This window comes from Macaca thibetana, chromosome 16 (genome assembly GCF_024542745.1).
Source record: "Macaca thibetana thibetana isolate TM-01 chromosome 16, ASM2454274v1, whole genome shotgun sequence".
In the NCBI taxonomy this organism is placed as follows: domain Eukaryota; kingdom Metazoa; phylum Chordata; class Mammalia; order Primates; family Cercopithecidae; genus Macaca; species Macaca thibetana.
Window position 1 is genome coordinate 14,318,000 of NC_065593.1, and position 20,213 is coordinate 14,338,212.

General features: G+C 49.1%; 1 protein-coding gene across 1 annotated transcript; it reads left to right on the forward strand.

Moving 5' to 3' along the window:
- The first annotated feature begins 670 nt into the window (after positions 1-670).
- Positions 671-19,873, forward strand: LOC126938263 (peptidyl-prolyl cis-trans isomerase FKBP3-like). The gene is made up of 4 exons (XM_050762339.1): positions 671-685; positions 1,346-1,438; positions 2,610-2,696; positions 19,212-19,873. Exons 1-4 carry the CDS (start codon positions 671-673, stop codon positions 19,848-19,850), a joined length of 834 nt encoding a protein of 277 aa, XP_050618296.1. The 3' UTR covers positions 19,851-19,873.
- The last annotated feature ends 340 nt before the right edge of the window (positions 19,874-20,213 follow it).

Below are 20,213 nucleotides of genomic sequence, written 5' to 3' on the forward strand. Positions count from 1 at the left end.
GGGGAGGCAGGGAGGGCATTAGGGAAAATACGGAGAGGACGACTTTGTGTTATAGGTGGAAATAACTGGGAAGATGGATCACAGATTGAACTAGTCATTGGAGGAGATTGAAACGATCTCTCCACTGACTTCCAGATTGGGTTGGACAGCCCCAAACCAAACCAATCCCAGTTCTAGCCCCAATTTCAGTCCCAATGTCAGCTCTAAATTCATCCCTAAATTCAATCTCTGTCCCCACTGCAGCTCCAGCCTAGCTGTACTACACCCCCACGCTGTGCCCCACGTGTTTCCAATCTTAGCCCCAAACTCAGACCCAACCCCAGAGGAAACTTGTCTATAATCTTAGCCTGAGACCCAGTCTGATTTTTAGCCCCAAGTACATCAATGCCATCCTCACCCCAGATACAACCCCAATTGTGATCCCTGTTTCAACCTCACCTGCAAACCCAGCCCCATCCACACTCCTAGTCCTCACGCCTGGCTCAGCCTCTATCAGATCCTCCTTTCCTACCTCGAAACCAGCTCCACACCCACTTTCAGCCCTTATTTCAGGCTCCCCCTTGCAGTACTTTCTCTGCCTCCGTCTCAGCTCCCACAGCCACAGAGACCACTTGGGCCAAGATATCAATGAAGTGTGAAGACCTCAAGTGCTTAGAGAGTGAGAAGGAACATGATCTTAGAAAAGGTAAGACAGGCCAGGTGTGGTGGCTCATGCCTGTAATCCCAGCACTTTGGGAAGCCAAGGTGGGTGGATCACCTGAGGTCTGGAGTTCGAGACCAGCCTGGCAAACATGGCGAAACCCCGTCTCTACTACAAATACAAAATTGGGCTGGGTGCAGTGGCTCACGCCTGTAATCTCAGCACTTTGAGTGGCCGAGGTGGGTGGATCACGAAGTCAAGAGATCAAGACCATCCTGGTCAACATGGTGAAACCCTGTCTCTACTTAAAAATACAAAAATTAGCCGGGGTGATGGTACTCGCCTGTAGTCCCAGCTACTCATTAGGCTGAGGCAGGAGAATCGCTTGAACCCGGGAGGCGGAGGTTGCAGTGAGCTGAGATCACGCCACTACACTCCAGTCTGGCAATAGAGTGAGACTCTGTCTCAAGAAAAAAAAAGAAAAAGAAAAGGTAAGACAAACAGAAGCCCCCAGAGACAGGCCCGCCCCTCAAAGTTTGCAGAGGCCTGGACTAGTTCCTCTTGAGCCAACTTCCCTTTGCTCCCCTCCCCCAGCTCAGTCTTGCACCTTGAGGAGCCTGGGGGACACGTGAGGACACCTTCAGCATGGTCCACACCCTCCATTCACCCCCAAACCCCTGCTCATGGCTACCGCTTGGGCCTCAGGGTGTGCACACCAGCAGCAGGGTCTGCCACCCAGGGGACGGGCCCAGGGAAGACAGGTATACAGCTGCCTGGGTGGATGATACGGGCTCCCAGGTACCCAGGGAATGGCCTAGAAGGGCAGGCATGGCTTGGGGTGAGCACATCACCTTGGCCCTGGAGATTCCCCATCCCACAGGGAGGGATGGAGTCAGAGGAGGGCCAGTGAGGGCCCTCTAACGTGTGAAGCCCAGGAGGTCTGTAGTCCAAGGATGGTTCCTCTCAGACAGTGCCCCTTTCTCCCTTTCTCCCTTTCTCCCTTTCTCCCTTCCTCCCTTCCTCCCTTCCTCCCTTCCTCCCTTCCTCTTCCTTTCTCTCCTTTTCTTTTTTTGAGATGGAGTTTTTCTCTTGTTGCCCAGGCTGGAATGCAATGGCATGATCTCGGCTCACTGCAGCCTCTACCTCCTGGGTTCAAGTGATTCTCCTGCCTCAGCCTCCTGAGTAGCTGAGATTACAGGTATGCACCACCATGCCTGGCTAATTTTATATTTTTGGTAGAGACAGGGTTTCTCCATGTTGGTCAGGCTGGTCTCAAACTCCCAACCTCAGGTGATCCACCTGCCTCAGTCTCCCACAGTGCAGGGATTACAGGCGTGAGCCACCGCGCCCGGCCAACAGTGCCTCTTTCTATCTGCAAGGAGGGGTTCTCATGTCTCCCCTGTGCTGTAGCTCCAGGGCTCCTGGTTCTGGTCATTTCTGTGACTCCAGTATGGACTGTGCAGATCCCCCTCTCTGAGGGTTCAGGGCCTGGCCTCTGTGGTCCTCGTCTTCAGGGGAGTTAGGGTCCTCAGTGGCACAGGGACAGGGAGCAGGAAAAACATGGGTTATTTAGGAAAGGAGATCATAATTTAACCTGCTTTCACAGATGAGCATGAGCCTATGAAGGGCATGGCTGCCCCCAGTTCTCCCTGTGTCCTTATGCCCCTTCCCCCAGCTCTGACCATGGGACCTCACATATCACCATTATCCCCCCAGCTGTGTGTGTGTTTGGGGGTTCCCACGGCTGTGAGGGGCCTGTGTGACTGAGGACTTGTGCTGGTCCCTGAGGTCAAAGGCCTGGCCATCCCCCACCCTGAAATCCTTCCCATCCCGCCCTTTCCTGGTGTCCCCTATGCTCAGCCCTCCTCTCTAGACAGCTCCCTGGACCCTCTCCTCTTCCCATCTCTGTCATGTCCTGGACCCTCCTCATCCTGACACCCCCTCCTCTTGAGGGCCGCCTCCTCCCCAGTCCGTCCTGCAGCATCTCCACTCTGGGCCCTGCCTCCTCCTACTGTCCCTGGACTTCGGCTTCCTACTTCTGTTTGTCATCTGTGTGGTCAGATCCCAAAATGAGGGTCACAGAGGTGGACAGAGAAGACAGAAATAAGGGGGTGCAGTGGTGTGGTGGTAATGGTGAGGTACAGGTTTAGTAATGGATGGTCAGAGAAAAAGTCTTTTTTTTTTTTTGCAAGAAAAAAATCTTGCAAAAGTGTTGGAGCAATGGTGGGGCAGTGATGTTGTTTGAATCTATCCCTGCTCAAACCTCATGTTCAGTTGCAATCCCCAATGCTGGAGGCCTGCTGGGAGGTAACTGGATCATGGGAGCAGTTTCTCATGGTTTAACACCATCCCCCTTGGTACTTCTGTCATGGTAGTGAGTTCACGTGAGATCTAGTTGTCTAAAACTATGTAGCACCTCCCTGCTCTCTTTTCCTCCTGCTTTGGCCATGTAAGATGCCATACTTCCCCTTTACCTTCTGCCGTGATTGTAAGTTTCCTGAGGTCTCTCGAGAAGCCAAGCAGATGCCACCATCCTCACTGTATAGCCCGCAGAACTGTGAACCAATTAAACCTCTTTTCTGTATAAATTACCCAGTCTCAGGTATTTCTTTATAGTAGTGTGAGAACAAACTAATAAAGAAGATTGGTACCAAGACGTGGGGCATTGCCATAAAGATACCTGAAAATGTGGAAGCGACTTTGGAACTTGGTAATGGGCAGAGGTTAGAAAAGTGTGGAGGGCTCAGAAGAAGACAGGAAGATGAGGGGAAGTTTGGAACTTTTTAGAGACTTGTTGAATGGTTGTGACCCAAATGATGGTAGTGATATGGACAGAGATGGCCAGACCGATGAGATCTCAGATGGAGATGAGAAACTTATTGTGAACAGGAGCAAAGGTACTTTTTTTATACCTCGGCAAAAATTTTGGTTGGATTGTGCCCATGCCCTAGGGATCTATGGAACTTCGAACTTGCGAGAGATGATTTAAGGTATCTGGTAGAAGAAATTTCTAGGCAGCAGTGTTGAAGATGTGACCTGGGTGCTTCTAACAGCACATATTCATATGCATGAGCAAAGAAATGATCTAAAACTAGCACTTACATTTAAAAGGGAAGCAGAGCATAAAAGTTTGGAAAATTTGCAGCTCTGCCACGTTGTAGAAAAGAAAAGCCCATTTTCAGAGGACGAATTCAAGCAGGTCACAGAAATTTGCATAACTGAAAGGAAGGCAAGTGCTAATAGTGAAGACAATGGGGAAAAACCTCGAGGGCATTTTAGAGACCTTCATGGCAGCCCATCCTATCACACGTCTGGAGGCCTAGGAGGGAAGAATGGTTTCCTGGGCCAGGCCCAGGGCCCTACTGTCTTGCACAGCCTTGAGACAATGGTCTCTGCATCTAGCTTCAGATGTGGGTAAAAGGGGCCCAGGTACAGCTTGGGCTACTGCTTCAGAGGGTGAAAGTCATAAGTCTTGGTGGCTTCCATGTGGTGTTAAGCTTGCAGGTGCACAGAATACAAGAGTTCAGGCTAGGGAGTCTCCACCTAGATTTCAGAGAATATATGGAAAACCTTGGATGTTCAGGTAGAAGCCTGCTGCAGGGGTGGAGCCCTTATAGAGAACTTCTCCTAGAGCAGTGCAGAGGGGAAAAGTGGGGCTGAAACCCCCACACAAAGTCCCCACTGGGCCGCTGCCTAGTAAAGCTGTGAGAAGAGGGCCACCATCCTCCAGACTCCAGAATGGTAGCTCCACTAGCAGCTTGCACCCTGTGCCTGGAAAAGCTACAGGCACTCAACACCAGCCCATGAGAGTGGTTGCAGGGGCTGAACCCTGCAAAGCCACAGGGGTGGAACTGCCCAAGACCTTGGGAGGCCACCCCTCACAGCAGTGTGCCCTGGATGTGAGGCATGGAGTCAAAGGAGATTACTGTGAAGCTTTAAGATTTAATGATTGCCCTGCTGGGTTTCAGACTTGCATGCATCCTATAGCCCCTTTATTTTGGCTGATTTCTCCCTTTTGGAATGGGAATATTTATCCAATGCATATATCCCCATTGTATCTTGGGAATAACTAACTTGTTTTTGATTTTTGCAGGCTCACAGGTGTAAGGTACTAGCCTTGTCTCAGATGAGATTTTGGGCTGTGGACTTTTGAGTTAGTATTGGATTGAGTTAAGACTTTGGAGGACTATTGGGAAAGCATGCTTATATTTTGAAATGTGAGAAGGACATGAGATTGGGAGGGGCCAGGGGTGGAATAATATGGTTTGGATCTATGTCCCCACCCAAATCTCATATTCGATTGTAATTCCCAGTGTTGGAGGTGAGGCCTAGTGGGAGGTGATTGGATCATGGAGGCAGTTTCTCATGGTTTAACACCATTCTCCTTGGTGCTGCTGTCATGATAGTGTGTGAACCAATTAAACCTCTTTTCTGTATAAAAGTGCATAGTACCTCCCCCTACTTTTTCTTTTCTTTCTTTTTTTTTTTTCAAGACGGAGTCTTGTCCTGTTACCCAGGCTGGAGTGCAATGGTGTGATCTTGGCTGACTGTAACCTTTGCCTCCAAGGTTCAAGCGACTCTCCTGCCTCAGCCTCCCAAGTAGCTGGGATTACAGGTGCTTACCACCGTGCCCAGCTAACTTTTTTGTATCTTTAGTAGAGACAAGGTTTCACCATGTTGGCCAGGCTGGTCTGGAACTCCTGACCTCGTGATCCACCTGCCTCGGCCTCCCAAAGTGCTGGGATTACAGGCGTGAGCCATTGCACCTGGCCGGTACCTCCCCCCAGTTTCTTTCTCCTGCTTCAGCCATGTAAGATGCCTTCCTTTCCCTTTGCCTTCTGCCATGATTGTGAGTTTCCTGAGGCCTCCCAGAAGCTAAGCAGGTGCCACCATGCTTCCTGTACAGCCTGCAGAACCATGAGCCAATTAAACCTCTTTTCTTTATAAATTGCCCAGTCTTAGGTATTTCTTTATAGCAGTTCAAGAATGAACTAATACAGGCAATTATGGCAGAGTGTTTGGGGTCAGTGACGAGGGCAGCTTTGGGTCAGTTGTGTGGCAACTGTGGGACAGACATGAGGGAAGTGTTGGACTGTGATGATGACGGTGATGGATCCATGAGGAGGCACTAGGTGTTTTGTAGTCAAACACACCAGAGCCTTGAATCCCAGCTCTTTCTTACTAGTTGTACAACATGGACAGATCATGTTACCTCTCTGAGCCTTAGTTTCATCCTCTATAACATCAGGACTATGATAGTGCCTGCCCCACTGGGTGACTGTGAGGACTGAAGGAAACACTGTGTGTGAGTGCCCTGCTCAGTGCTGGCACAGAGGCCACCTGATGAGTCTCAGCTCTGATCACCCCAAACACATTCCCACCTGATCAGGTTCTCCACATAGCTGGACCTGAAGGCCCTGAAAACTTTTCAGCCCTTTCACGTTAAGCAATGTGGGTGAGGTTCTTCCACTGAATTCCCAGGGTGAGCCTGGCTTGGAGTGAGGCTGGTGGGGAGTTGGGGGAACTGACTCTTGGGGACTGAGTTCCCCTATCTTTCAGGTGGAAGCTTGCGAAAAAAGGTTGATTGCTCTGGAAGTCAAGGTACAGAAACATGATCGGGAACAGCAAGCAGGTGAGAGACCCCCAAGGAGTGTGGCTGGAAGTGTCTGTTGGGCTCTCAGGACAAAGGCAGGGGTGGGAGCAATCTTGCGAGTGCTGAGCCACCCTTCCCTCCAGCCTGCAATGTGAGTGACACTACATGGTACAGTGTGGAAAACAAGCTGGAGAAGCAGGCACAGGAACTCAGCAGGTTTGAGACCACCCTGTGATGTTGTGTGTGGAGGGTTTAAGAGCTGCTAGGGCCAGGCCAGGGCACTGTTGAAGGGATTAGGGGTGTCTGACCTCCTGGGACTTTTGCTGTCCCTCGCTGCCTACTGTGTATGTCCCCAGGATGGATGACCATGTTTCCCCAAGTCCCGCAGCTGGTGACTGACCTGTAATGTCCTGATCTGTAACATGGCTGCCCTTGAGAGCCCCAGTAAGGAGGGCTCCATGCCCAGCCTTCATCCTGCCATGTTGCCCTCCCCTATGGGATCCTGACCTCTGTCCATCAGGCTCCATGGGAACCTGCTGCCCCAGGAGCTGGTTAGAGCCCAAAGACAGCTGCCACCAGCCATCCCACTTTTAGGCATTTTGGCCCGAGGCTGAGAACACTCCACCAGCTGGAGAACCCCCACCTGATTGCTGTCCACTCCAGGAAGAGCTGATGAGGTTCCCAGCCTAGGAGCACCTACATCTGGGGTGGAGGGAAGTCAACACTGCCCACGTGTGTCTCAGGTATTTGTCCAGACCTTCAAAGGCAGCATATATGTCAGGATGGGCCTTCGTGAACATGTAGGAGCTTGGGAATGAGGGACAGCTCAGATGATGGGACACATTTCGGGTGACTGCATCATCCTCCCGTGGCTGGCACTGTCTGCTCGGCTCTGCCTTCATGGTCCGCGTTCGCCCCCTCTGTCCCTGACCTGTATGCTGCTCCACTGGCCTTCATGATCATCTTGGTAGTCCTCATCTTCCCCCGGTTTAGAATCTACTCATCCTTCAAATGAGCGAGGCACAGAAAGACAAACACCTCATGATCTTACTTATATGTGGAATCTAGAAAAGTCAAATTTGGCCTGTTGTGGTGGCTCAAGCCTGTAATCCCAACACTTTGGGAGGCTGAGGTGGGCGGATCACGAGGTCAGGAGTTCGAGACCAGCCTGTCCAACATGGTGAGACCCTGTCTCTACTAAAAATACGAAAATTAGCCAGGTGTGGTGGCGTGTGCCTGTAGTCCCAGCTACTCAGGAGGCTGAGGCAGAAGAATTGCTTGAATCTGGGAGGCGGAGGTTGTAGTGAGCTGAGATCGTGCCAGTGCATTCCAGCCTCTGGGCAACAGAGCGAGACTCTATCTAAAAAAAAAAAAAAAAGTCAAATTCATAGAAATCGAGAGTAGAATGGTGGTTACCAGAGGCTAGGGGCAAGCAGGCAAGCAAGGGAGTGAGAGTGGGAGACACACGTCAAAGCGTACAAGGTTCCAGTTAGACAGGAGGAATAAGCTTTCCAGATTGATTATGTAGCATGGTGACTAAAGTTAGTAACAATGATGTAAATTTCAAAACTGCTAAGAGAATAGATTTTAAATATTTGCACCACCACAAAAAAATGTATCTGAGGTGATGGATATGTTAATTCGCTTTATTTAATCATCCCATAACTACACATATATTAAAACATCACACTGTACCTCACAAATACATAAATAATTATTTGCCAATTTAAAAAATAAAAGGGCTGGGCATGGTAGCTCACGCCTGTAATCCCAGCACTCTGGGAGGCTGAGGCAGGCGGATCACGAGGTCTGGAGTTTGAGACCAGGCTGACCAACATGGTGAAACCCCGTCTCTACTAAAAATTCAAAAATTAGCTGGGCATGGTGGTGCACGCCTGTAATCTCAAGCTACTCAGGAGGCAGAGGCAGAAGAATCGCTTGAAACCGAGAGGCGGAGGTTGCAGTGAGCAGAGATCGCATCATTGCACTCCAGCCTGGGCGGGCGACAGAGCGAGATTCCGTCTCAAAAAAATAAATAAATAAAATAAAAGAATTAAATGGCCAGGCATGGTGGCTTATGCCTGTAATCCCAGCACTTTGGGGAGCTGAGGTGGAAAGATCAGTTAAGCTCAAGACCAGCCTGGGCAACATAGTGAGACCCCATCTCTATTTCTACTTAAAATAAATAAATAATACAATTAAATGTTTAAAAAGGTAAAAATCTCTTCATCCTTCAGATCTCAGTTTAAACATTACTTCTTTCATGGCCAGGCACAGTGGCTCACGTCTGTACTTCCAGCACCTTGGGAGGTCGAGGTGGGCAAATTGCTTGGGCCCAAGAGTTCGAGGCCAGCCTTGGGCAATATGGCGAAACTCCATCTGTACAAAAAATACAAAAACTAGCCAGGTGTGGTGGCTCATGACTGTAGTCCCAGCTACTTGGGAGGCTGAGGTGGGAGGATCGCTTGAGCTCTGGAGGTGGAGGTTGCAGTGAGCCAAGACTGGGCCATTGCACTCCAGCCTGGATGACACAGCAAGACGCTGTTCCAAACAAAACAGAACAGAATGACTTCTTTCAGGGTGGGCTGCTCCATTCCCTGTAGAAAAAGGAACTTCCTGCAGTTCTAAGTCCCTCTGTAACTCTGGACTCCTTCCTCTGTGCTCCCATCCCCTGGCCATCACTAGTCCAGATGTCTGTCCTACCTTATGGACAGAGCCCAGGACGGGGAACCATAGCTGCCCCTCCACTGATGCAATCTCAGCTCCTGGTGCTGGGAGGTGGGTGGAGGGAAGGAGGTTCCCAAGGAGCGGACAAGGTGTTCCACAGCCCCAGGGCTCACACGGGAATTTTGCTTAGTTCTCTCTACCAGACCCTGGCAATGCTGTGGTGCACACGTTATCACCAACAGCAGAAAACCACGTGGCCGACTCTGAATCACCAGTCACTGCTAGATTTCCTGTCCTTTTTGGCCTCCATCGATTCTGGATTCTTTCCCTTCCCTTTTCTCCCTGCTTTTCTTGGGGATGATGTATCTCTTTGGAGTGGGGCCTTCTCCTCACAGGGTCTGCTTCTCCTTCTCTCTCTTCCTCCCCTGAGCTGTCCACACTTCTTTCTGTTCTGCAGGCTTCTGGTAGCACAGGTCACCCTGCATGCCCCCTGCCCCATGGACCATGCCTCTGTGTCTGCTGGCTCAACCTTACCTCTTCCACAAACCTCTGAGGATGCAGGAATCTTTAGATAACTCTCTTGCTGCTCTTTGGGGTGATGGGAGATGCAGAGTTTTTCTTCGGCTCCCTTTGCCCACACACCAGCTGTCATCCCTGCCTTCTGTCACCGGTGCCTGCTGCTGCAAGGGCGTCTCCCTGATGTCTTTTGCCTGCCCTTCACCTGAGAAGCAAAGCACAACCCTTTCTGCTCTGTTCAACCCCAACCCCATGCACATTCAATCATCCTTGTTCCCAGAAGTTCGACCCTATCAGTGGGCAGAGCTCTGATCCCTTTTACAATGAACCACGCCAATGACTCACTTTCTGATCCTCCTCTTTCCCCAGTGGAACTGTATCTCATTCTGCAATGCAGTGAGGCTAGCCCTGGATTATTGTCTCGTCTCTGGACTCAGCCTTAGGCAGTCACCTCTATGATCTGCATCCTGGAAACGTTGGCTGTTGGTGTTGAAAGTCAAACCTTCGAAATTCAAAAAATCTTTTCTCTCCTCTATGGCCTGACTCTTGCCATCTAGAATCACATTTTGGCTTTCAGAAGTTCGCTTTTGTTAGAGGTTTGAAAATCCATTCAGAAATGCAGCTGACTTATATTGTCTATTGTTCATACCCACCCCCAGTTTAGGGCTATGACTAAGGAGAGCTGTCACTGAGGCCCGAGTGGTGGGGCAGGATAATGGTTACACAGGGGTTTGATGCTGGTGACAAGGAGGCCTCATTGGCTGCTCCAAATATTATCTACTGCAGGCCTTTCATTTAATGTCTTTCTGCACTGCTTGGATTTTCTACCTGCATAAATTGTATGATTTAAATTAAAAGCCAACAAATGAATGAGTTAAGATCATGCTATAATGGTCACCCCCACAGTGAAAACAGAACCAAACAATTCAGCCTGGTTGGGAGAGGAGGATGTCAGGCGGGTTGGGAAGGGGCAGAAAGGGGAGGTTGTCACAGCTCTGAGAAGCTGGAATGCTTGGAGTGGGATTAGGTTAAATTAGGGCATTCAGGTGGTGACAGGCTCCATACATTAAGCATACTCAGAAAGTGGGGCAGGGACCGGGAGGAAGTTCAGCTGATCGGGCACAGCTGATGCAACAAAACAGTATTATTTTATTTTTATTTGTTTTGAGACAGAGTTCTGCTCTTGTTGCCCAGGCTGGAGTGCAATGGCATGATCTTGGCTCACCGCAACCTCTGCCTCCCGGGTTCAATAGGTTCTCCTGCTTTAACCTACCAAGTATATTTTATTTTTTTGAGATGGAGTATGGCTCTGTCACCCAGGCCGGAGTGCAGTGGCACAGTCTTGGTTCACCTCAACCGCTGCCTCCTGGGTTCAAGTGATTCTCCTGCCTCAGCCTCCCGAGTAGCTGAGATTACAGGCGCCCGCCACCATGCCCAGCTAATTTTTGTATTTTTAGTAGAGACAGGGTTTCACCATGTTGGCCAGGCTGGTCTCGAACTCCTGACCTCAAGTGATTGGCCTGCCTTGGCCTCCCAAAGTGCTGGGATTATGGGTGTGAACCACCGTGCCTGGCCAAAATAGTGTTGTTTAAAAGCTACATTTTCACATATTAAAACAACTACCACCACCCTGAATGTTCCTCTGTCTGGCAAGAACACGTTTTTTTCCCTTTGAGACAGGCTCTCCTCACTCTGTCACCTAGGCTGGAGTGCAGTGGCACTGTCACAGCTCACTGTGGCCTTGAACTCCTGGGTTCAAGGGATCCTCCTGCCTCAGCCTCCCGAGTAGCGAGGACCACAAGTGTCTACCAGCATGCCCAGATAATTTTTAAAAATTTTTGTAGAGATGGGGTCTTGCTATGTTGTCCAGGCGGATGGCAAGGATGCATTTTGAAAGAAGACTGTTCTTTAATTTTGGGAAACTTCTCATGCTGGCTCTTGGATTATGCAAACACATTTCTGTTATTCAAAGTTATACAAGACCCTCTTCTGAAAAAGGACTTTGGTTAGAAGGAGATAAAACTGCTCTTTGGTGATCATATACATTTTCTAGGTTGCTCCTGGAGACAAGGAGTTTTAGGTAAGGAGGGGATGAGACTGTGGAAGAGATGTGTGATGCTTGTTTGGTTGGACTGGTTTGAACTCCTATAATAGCAGAGTCCTATATCAGAAGGACTTTTGGGACTGGGTGCATGGCTCACGCCTGTAATCCCAGCATTTTGGGAGGCCGAGACGGGAGGATCACTTGAGGTCAGGAGTTGAAGACTAGCCTGGCCAACATGGTAAAACCCCGTCTCTACTAAAAATACAAAAATTAGCTGAGTGTGGTGGCGTGCACCTGTAAACCCAGCTACTCAGGAGGCTGAGGCAGGAGAATTGCTTGAACCCGGGAGGCAGAGGTTGCAGTGAGCCGAGATCGCACCATTGCGCTCCAGCCTGGGTGACAGAGCGAGACACTGTCTCAAAAAAAGAAAAAAAAAGAAAAAAAAAAAGGACTTTTGGGTCATAAACTACAGAAAATCTTTGGATTTAGGTAATGCAGAGACTATTTATTATACAAGGGCGTCTCACACCACCTGTTATGTGTTGAATTGTGTCCTCCAAAAGAAAGGTTGAAGTTCTAACCCCCGGTATCCCAGAAGGTGGTCTTACTTGGAAATAGGGTCGTTACAGATGTAAGATTAGGTCATGTCAGAGTAGGGCATGTCCTTAATCCAATATGGCTGGTGTCCTTACAAGAAGAGAAAAGACACAGACACACAATGTAAGAAAGCCATGGGCCGGGCATGGTGACTCACACCTGTAATCCCAGCACTTTGGGAGGCCGAGGCAGGTGGATCGCTTGAGGTCAGGAGTTCGAGACCAGCCTGGCCAACATGGTGAAACCCTGCCTCTACTAAAAATAAAAAATTTGCCAGGCATGGGTTAGCGGGCTAACTAACTTTTGTACTAAAAATACAAAAATTAGCGGGTGCCTGTAATCTCGGCTACTCGGGAGGCTGAGGCAGTAGAATCACTTGAACCCAGGAGGCGGAGGTTGCAGTGAGCTGAGTTCACGCCATTGCACTCCAGTCTGTGTGATAGAGTGAGACTCCTTCTCAAAAAAAAAAAAAAAAAAAAAAAAAAAGGCTGTAGAAGAGGAGCTGTGCTTGTTACCTTCCTGTCGTGGGTGTTTCCTTGTGAGGGCAGGAGATTTGGAACAGTGGCAGCTGTCTCATGACTCTGAAGGGAAAGCTGAGTCAAGTCTGTTTAGCGGCTGTAGCAAGGTGAACGTGAACATGGTGTGACCCTTGGGGGAAGGCAGAAGGCTGGGAGTTTAACTGTCCACGTAGTGGGTCCACCACAAGCTTCATGCCTGGCACAGAGTAAACTGACCTGCACGTCCTGCCTGTCATTTGGAATGAAAAGATACACTTATATTACAGTTAACCTACTTCCAGGTTTGGGAAAAAAAAGAATGGCAAGGGTTAACAGAATCTGAAGCGAATGCATGAATCATGCTGGAAAGGTAGACAGATGCTTCTAGTAGTGCCCCTGGAATTCTTAGGCTTTGAAATGTCAGAATGAGTCATAACTGGTCATGTTTTATAAGTGGAAAAGCAATCTCATTGTGTATTATTCGTGTGGTACATGATTACTTCATGGGGGTGGACAGAAACAGTCTATTGCCATTTGATAGAATGGTTTCAGAATGAGAAAAGAAAACCGTGAAATAAATCGGAATGAGCAGTGAGCACCGCTCCCGTCAGTTTTCCACAGGCTGATTTGCACCATCTAAGAATGAGAGAGCAAGATAGCTATACCTTCTATACACTCAGGCATAGCTACTACCACCTAAAATCAGCCAATTCAGAAGTTCACACATATGGCTGGGTGCGGTGGCTCACGTCTGTAATCCCAGCACTTTGGGAGGCTGAGGTGGGTGCATCACCTGAGGTCAAGAGTTCGAGACCAGCCTGACCAACATGGTGGAACTCCGTCTCTACTAAAAAGTACACCAAAAAAAAAAAAAAAAAAAAAAAAAAAAAAAAAAAAAAAAAAATTAGCCAGGCGTGGTGGCAGGCACCTGTAATCCCAACTACTCTGGAGGCTAAGGCAGGAGAATCGCCTGACTGCGGGAGGCGGAGGTTGCAGTGAGCCAAGATTGTGCCATTGTACTCCAGCCTGGGTGACAAGAGTGAAACTCCATCTCAAAATAAATAAATAAATAAAGTAAAATAAAGAAGTTAACACATAAAACTCTCCACTTTTTTTTGTTTTTGAGACGGAGTCTCGCTGTGTTGCCCAGGCTGTAGTACAGTGGCGCGATCTCAGCTCACTGCAAGCACCGCCTCCCAGGTTCACGCCATTCTCCTGCCTCAGCCTCCCAAGTAGCTGGGACTACAGGCACCCGCCACCACGCCCGGCTAATTTTTTGTATTTTTAATAGAGACGGGGTTTCACCGTATTAGTCAGAATGGTCTTGATCTCCTGACCTTGTGATCCACCCGCCTCGGCCTCCCAAAGTGCTGGGATTACAGGCGTGAGCCACCGTACCCGACCAGCCCTCTACTTTTATACCTTGACCGTGATGAACTGAGACTAGGAATGGAGTAATTCTGTTCTGGAAGCTCACAAGGAACAGAATGAGGCGAGACTGGCTTGGATGTCTGTAGAAAAACTGTATAGATGGCAGTTGCAAAAACCATAAAGCCATTGTTCCCATACATCAGCAAAACTGTTTGTTGAGCTACCATCCTCAGTGGGTTCTGTTGCTCTACCAGAGGGACGTGAGTGAATAGGAAGTAACTTCATTTGCCATTATACTCTCCTGCCCTCTGACCACTCACATTAACCCAGAGATCTTTACCAGTTCCAAACATCCAATCAGAGCCAATACTGAGGCAGAGGCAGGTCTCTACTTCTCGACGTAAGGAACTGGAATCACCCCTTTCTTGCGTTTGCTGTCCTCTGTGTTCCATGACTGCTCTTCAGGCTTTTATAGATTCTCAGGATATCCCCCTTCTTAAAGGGAAAATCTTCTCCGTCACTCTCGTTAAAGGCAAAGAGGGATTGAGTCATACGTACTCTGCCTCCTTCTGCCTGAGAATCAGCCCCGTTTCCTCCTTGCCGAAACTAGAAGCCGGTTCTGTCAACACTGTGGGATCCACACTGAGCAGGAAGACCAGTTAGAATGGAGCAGTAGTCATCGAGGCTGGGGAAGAGAGACACACGTTCATTCGTTGCTGCTACACCGATGCCCGTGCCAGATATGATAGAATGCCAGGTTCTTCACACACAGTGTAGGTGTTTCTTCTTGCTCCTTGGGCGGTATATGTTTAGTGGGGGAGGGAGGAATTGGTGGTAAAAATCAGAACAAATCATATTACTAGTAATAAACAGAAAAACCTCACCAGATTCCCAAGAAGAGTCCCCTTCAGAGTAATCTTTGGTTTTACAACCTCCCCATGTCCCTTCAGGCACCAACAGGCGGTTCTAGATGGTTTAGTCAACACTCTTGGGCAGGGCGCGGTGGTTCACGCCTGTAATCCCAGCACTTTGGGAGGTCAAGGAGGGTGGATCACCTGAGGTCAGGAGTTCGAGACTCCTGTGCACTTTTTCATATCCCTAGCATTTCTGTAAGGACGGGGAATGCTTTCAGCCCCGAGCCCTACAACCTGCATACTCAGGGAATAAATATACTCTCCTCAAGGAGAACAGGGAAATAAACCCAGAAACCACACGCCATGCAAGAACAGGGGGGCTTTATGAGTCATGGAGCTCAGGTCTCAGCCCACCCTGCTGCTTACTGTGTTTAGCACTCACTGGCCACTGTCCTGAAACATCAACTACTGGGGCTGTGGCATCAACTTCCTATCTCCCAGATCCCTGGGCCCATGGAAGCGGGGAAGCTGATGACCCATGAATCAGGGTGCTCGTTGGGCGCGGTGGCTCACGCCTGTAATCCCAGCACTTTGGGAGGCCGAGGCAGGTGGATCACCTGAGCTCAGGAGTTCACGACCAGCCTGGGCAACAAGGGGAAACCCCGTCTCTACTAAAATACAAAAAATTAGCCGGGCATGGCGGCATGTGCCTGTAATCCCAGCTACTCGGGAGGCTCAGGCAGGAGAATCGCTTGAACCTGGGAGGCGGAGGTTGCAGTGCATGGAGATTGCGCCACTGCACTCCAGCCTGGGTGACAGAAGGAGACTCCGTCTCAAAAAAATAAATAAATAAAAAAATAAGGGTGCTCTTTCTATGCACCCAGTTGATGAGATGCCTGAGGCCCCGTCTCACCTCTCTGTAGGCCTGTGCAGGTGTGACTTCCCTCCAGGTGAGACCCTGACACCCTCCCTCACAAATGCATTTTAAACCGGAATCGGTCTCATTGCAAGGGACTCCTGACTATGAACAGAGGAGAGAGAGATAGGATGAAAGCTTGAGATGGAGGTAGACAAAGCTGGGTACAGCTCTTTGAATGGGATAGAGGGAAGGAACCCTAAGGAAGAGAGGCTGCCCAGCACTTAAAATGTTTGGACAGTAGGGGAGAGGCAGGAGAAGGCTCTGCAGAGGAAATGGCATGGAGACGTGGACAGGGCAAAGGAGATTCGTGGCCAACAAGAGGTACAGAAAGGAGCACACTGGGAGGGACAAGATCCACCCTGTGCAAGGACAGGAAGAGGTTTGTGTGGCATCCACTGCAGCCAGTCGCAGCCTCTTCAGTGTCTGGGCCCTCCTATGGCTTTGGGACTTTCTCAGGACTTAGCCCCCGCGCAACTCCTCCCAGTGTTCACAAAGGCATTTCTGCCTTGAGCCAAGAAAACAGGCACCATTTGCTTTCTTGGCCCCCAAAACTCCGCCTTGCAAATGTTAGATTCTCCAAGATGTGTAATTTACATCCCTGCAGAAAACCTGTTATCTGACTTCCTGTCCCCTCCTGCCTTGGCTTCTGGTCCTGGTTGACATTCCCTGGGGAGGTAGCGACTCTGGCCAGGCAGGGCTGCTGCAGCCCTAAGGGCTGATGTGGGCGTTGTTATCATGTCCACTAAGAGCCTGTGTCCTTCAAGTCAGATGCCCAGGTCTCAGGTTGGGGCTGGGAAGGCAGATAAAGGGAGCTACTCAGCTACTCAGGTAGCTGAGAGGTTGGTATAGCAGCAGGGAGATGACAAATATCACCCTGTGGCCCCTTCTGGTCTGACTGCCCCTCACAAATCCAGACAGGAGGGGCACAGTGACTTGGAGTAGAATTGGACTGGCGTAGAGATGAAGGGGTGGCTACCCGTGGCTAGAAAATGTGATGAAATGAAATGGACGGGAACCTACATTTGTAGGATGCCTGCCCTGTGCCTGGAGTGGTGCTGGGTCCTTTCCAAGCTTTAATTCACTGAAATCTCACCAACCATCCTTTGAAGCATTGCCCCCTTTTTATAGATGCCTGGAAATGGTGGGAGTTGGAACTCAGGAACTGTGCTTTTAATAACTCACCAGGTCTAGGCTGGCGCGGTGGCTCATGCCTGTAATCCCAGCACTTTGGGAGGCCGAGTTGGGGGGATGAGGTGAGGAGTTCAAGACCAGCCTGGCCAACATGGTGAAACCTCGTCTTTACTAAAAATACAAAAATTAGCCGGGCGTGGTGGCTGGCACCTGTAATCCCAGCTACTCAGGAGGCTGAGGCAAGAGAATTGCTTGAACCTGGGAGGTGGAGGTTGCAGTGAGCCGAGATGGCGCCACTGTACTCCAGCCTGGCCAACAGAGGAGACTCCGTCTCAGAAAAAAAAGAAAAAAAGTCACCAGGTCTAACTGTAATCTCATTCCTATTCTAATAATTCATTTTAGTTGGGCTTACACAGTTTTTTCTTTTTTTCTTTTTTTTTTTGAGACGGAGTCTCGTTTAGTCGCCCAGGCTGGAGTGCAGTGGCATGATCTCGGCTCACTGCAAGCTCCGCCTCCCGGGTTCGTGCCATTCTCCTGCCTCGGCCTCCCAAGTAGCTGGGACTACAGGTGCCCACTGCCACATCCAGCTAATTTTTTGCATTTTTAGTAGAGACGGGGTTTCACTGTGTTAGCCAGGATGGTCTCGATCTCCTGACCTCGTGATCCGCCCACCTCGGCCTCCCAAAGTGCTGGGATTACAGGCATGAGCCACTGCGCCCGGCCGGGCTTACACAGTTTTAAGCTATTTTTGGCCCTCTTGCATCTGAAGCCTTTCCTTTCAGAAATTTTCCACCTTATTATTAATTTTTTTTTTTTTTTTTTTTTTTTTTTTTTTTTTGAGATGGAGTCTCACTCTGTCATCCAGGCTAGAGTGCAGTGGTACCATCTTAGCTCACTGCAACCTCTGCCTCCCTGGTTCAAGCGATTCTCCCACCTCAGTCTCCCCAAGTAGCTGGGATTACAGGTGCATGCCACCACATCCGGATAATTTTTATATTTTTAGTAGAGACGGGGTTTTGCCATGTTGGCCAGGCTGGTCTCAAACTCCTGACCTCAGGTGATCCACCTGCCTCGGCCTCCCAAAGTGCTGGGATTACAGGTGTGAGCCACTGTGCCTGGGCCCACCTTATTATTTTTGAAGGGAGGCAGAATCCATCTGCCTGTAGACACTGACAGCACCAGGTTCTCACTCTTCCTGCCACCCCTTCCAGCTAGGATGAGAGCATGTGGCCTAGGTTCTGGTGGTCAGGATCACTGGATGTGGATTTGAGGGCACAGAAGCAGAGAAAATTTCTGAGGCACCGCAGAGGTTTCCAGGCCCAGTGGTCACAGAGGGCTGCCAGCAGCGACATCTAGTGTCCTGTGGTGACAACAGTGGCTTTAGCAACCCATTTAGGCTTGTGGCCGTCTGTGCTCTTGCCAATCTTGGCTCCGTAGGTTTCTTGGTGATTTTGTGAACTATGCAGTATCCTGTAATAAATCATTTCTTTCTGTAAATAAGTCAGAGTTAGTGCCCATGGCTTACGACTCACAACTTTGATATAGATGTTGGCCAAAGTCCCAGACGGTTTTTTTTTTTTTTTTTGATACAGAGTCTCACTCTGTCGCCCAGGCTGGAGTGCAGTGGCGCGATCTCGGCTCACTGCAAGCTCCGCCTCCCAGGTTCACGCTATTCTCCTGGCTCAGCCTCCCCAGCAGCTCGGACTGCAGGCACCCACCACCATGCCCGGCTAATTTTTTTGTATTTTTTTTGTTTTGTTTTTTTGCTTTTTTTTTTTTTTTTTGAGACAAAGTCTCGCTCTATTGCCCAGGCTGGAGTGCAGTGGCCGGATCTCAGCTCACTGCAAGCTCCGCCTCCTGGGTTCAAGCCATTCTCCTGCCTCAGCCTCCCGAGTAGCTAGGACTACAGGCGCCCGCCACCTCTCCTGGCTAGCTTTTTGTATTTTTTTTTTAGTAGAGACGGGGTTTCACTGTGTTAGCCAGGATGGTCTCGATCTCCTGACCTTGTGATCCGCCCGTCTCGGCCTCCCAAAGTGCTGGAATTACAGGCTTAAGCCACCGCGCCCGGCCTAATTTTTTTTGTATTTTTAGTAGAGATAAGGTTTCACCGTGTTAGCCAGGATGGTCTCGATCTCCTGACCTTGTGATCCGCCCGTCTCGGCCTCCCAAAGTGCTGGGATTATAGGCGTGAGCCACCATGCCTGGCCTAGACTGTTAATAGAATATGCCAGGTAAGACACATTTAGGCCGGGTGCGGTGGCTCACGCCTGTAATCCCAGCACTTTGGGAGGCTGAGGTGGGAGGACCACCTGAGGTCAGGAGTTCGAGACCAGCCTGGCCAACATGGTGAAACCCCGTCTCTACTAAAAGTACAAAAATTAGCCGGGCATTGTGCACAGTGAGCAGCTGCCCAAGAAGGATATTATCAAGTTTCTGCAGGAACACGGTTCAGATTCGTTTCTTGCAAAACATAAATTATTAGGAAACATTAAACATGTGGCCGAGACAGCTAACAAGGACCACTTGGTTACAGCCTATAACCATCTTTTTGAAACTAAGCATTTTAAGGGTACTGAAAGTATAAGTAAAGTGAGCAAGTTAAAAAATGTGAAGCTTAATGAAGATAAACCCAAAGAAACCAAGTCTGAAGAGACCCTGGATAAGGGTCCACCAAAATATACTAAATCTGTTCTGAAAAAGGGAGATAAAATCAACTTTCCCAAAAGGGGAGATGTTGTTCACTGCTGGTATACAGGAACACTACAAGATGGGACTGTTTTTGATACTAATATTCAAACAAGTGCAAAGAAGAAGAAAAATGCCAAGCCTTTAAGTTTTAAGGTCAGAGTAGGCAAAGTTGTCAGAGGATGGGGTGAAGCCCTCTTGACTATGAGTAAAGGAGAAAAGGCTGGACTGGAGATTGAACCAGAATGGGCTTATGGAAAGAAAGGACAGCCTGATGCCAAAATTCCACCAAATGCAAAACCCATTTTTGAAGTGGAATTAGTGGATATTGATTGAAATAGTTCAGCTCTAACGATATTAGTAACTATGATAAAACTTGGCCTTGAAGAAACTTACATAATAGAACTTGTTACTATTGTAAAGGAAGAGTCAACTGGAAAATTCGAGGAGTTAATAAAATTTGTTGACTTGATCCCAGCTTTTGAGAGATGGAATCCCTTATGAATCCGTGAAGTCTAAACTACTTTCCTACAGCTGTGTAAAATACTGGTCAAGGAGAACTTTTTCCTTTTACCTCATGTTGTAAACTAAGTGGCTCAATAAAAATTTATCCACTGTCAAAAAAAAAAAAAAAAAAAAAAATAGGCCAGGCACGGTGGCTCACGCCTGTAATCCCAGCACTTTAGGAGGCTGAGGAGG

Bases quoted from the DNA above. Each gene is read 5' to 3' on its own strand.
- LOC126938263 (XM_050762339.1), top strand. The intron at 1,439-2,609 runs GTACCCAGGGAA...CCTCCTCCCCAG, and splicing joins TGGATGATACGGGCTCCCAG to TCCGTCCTGCAGCATCTCCA. The intron at 2,697-19,211 runs GTCAGATCCCAA...TACAAAAATTAG, and splicing joins TTCTGTTTGTCATCTGTGTG to CCGGGCATTGTGCACAGTGA.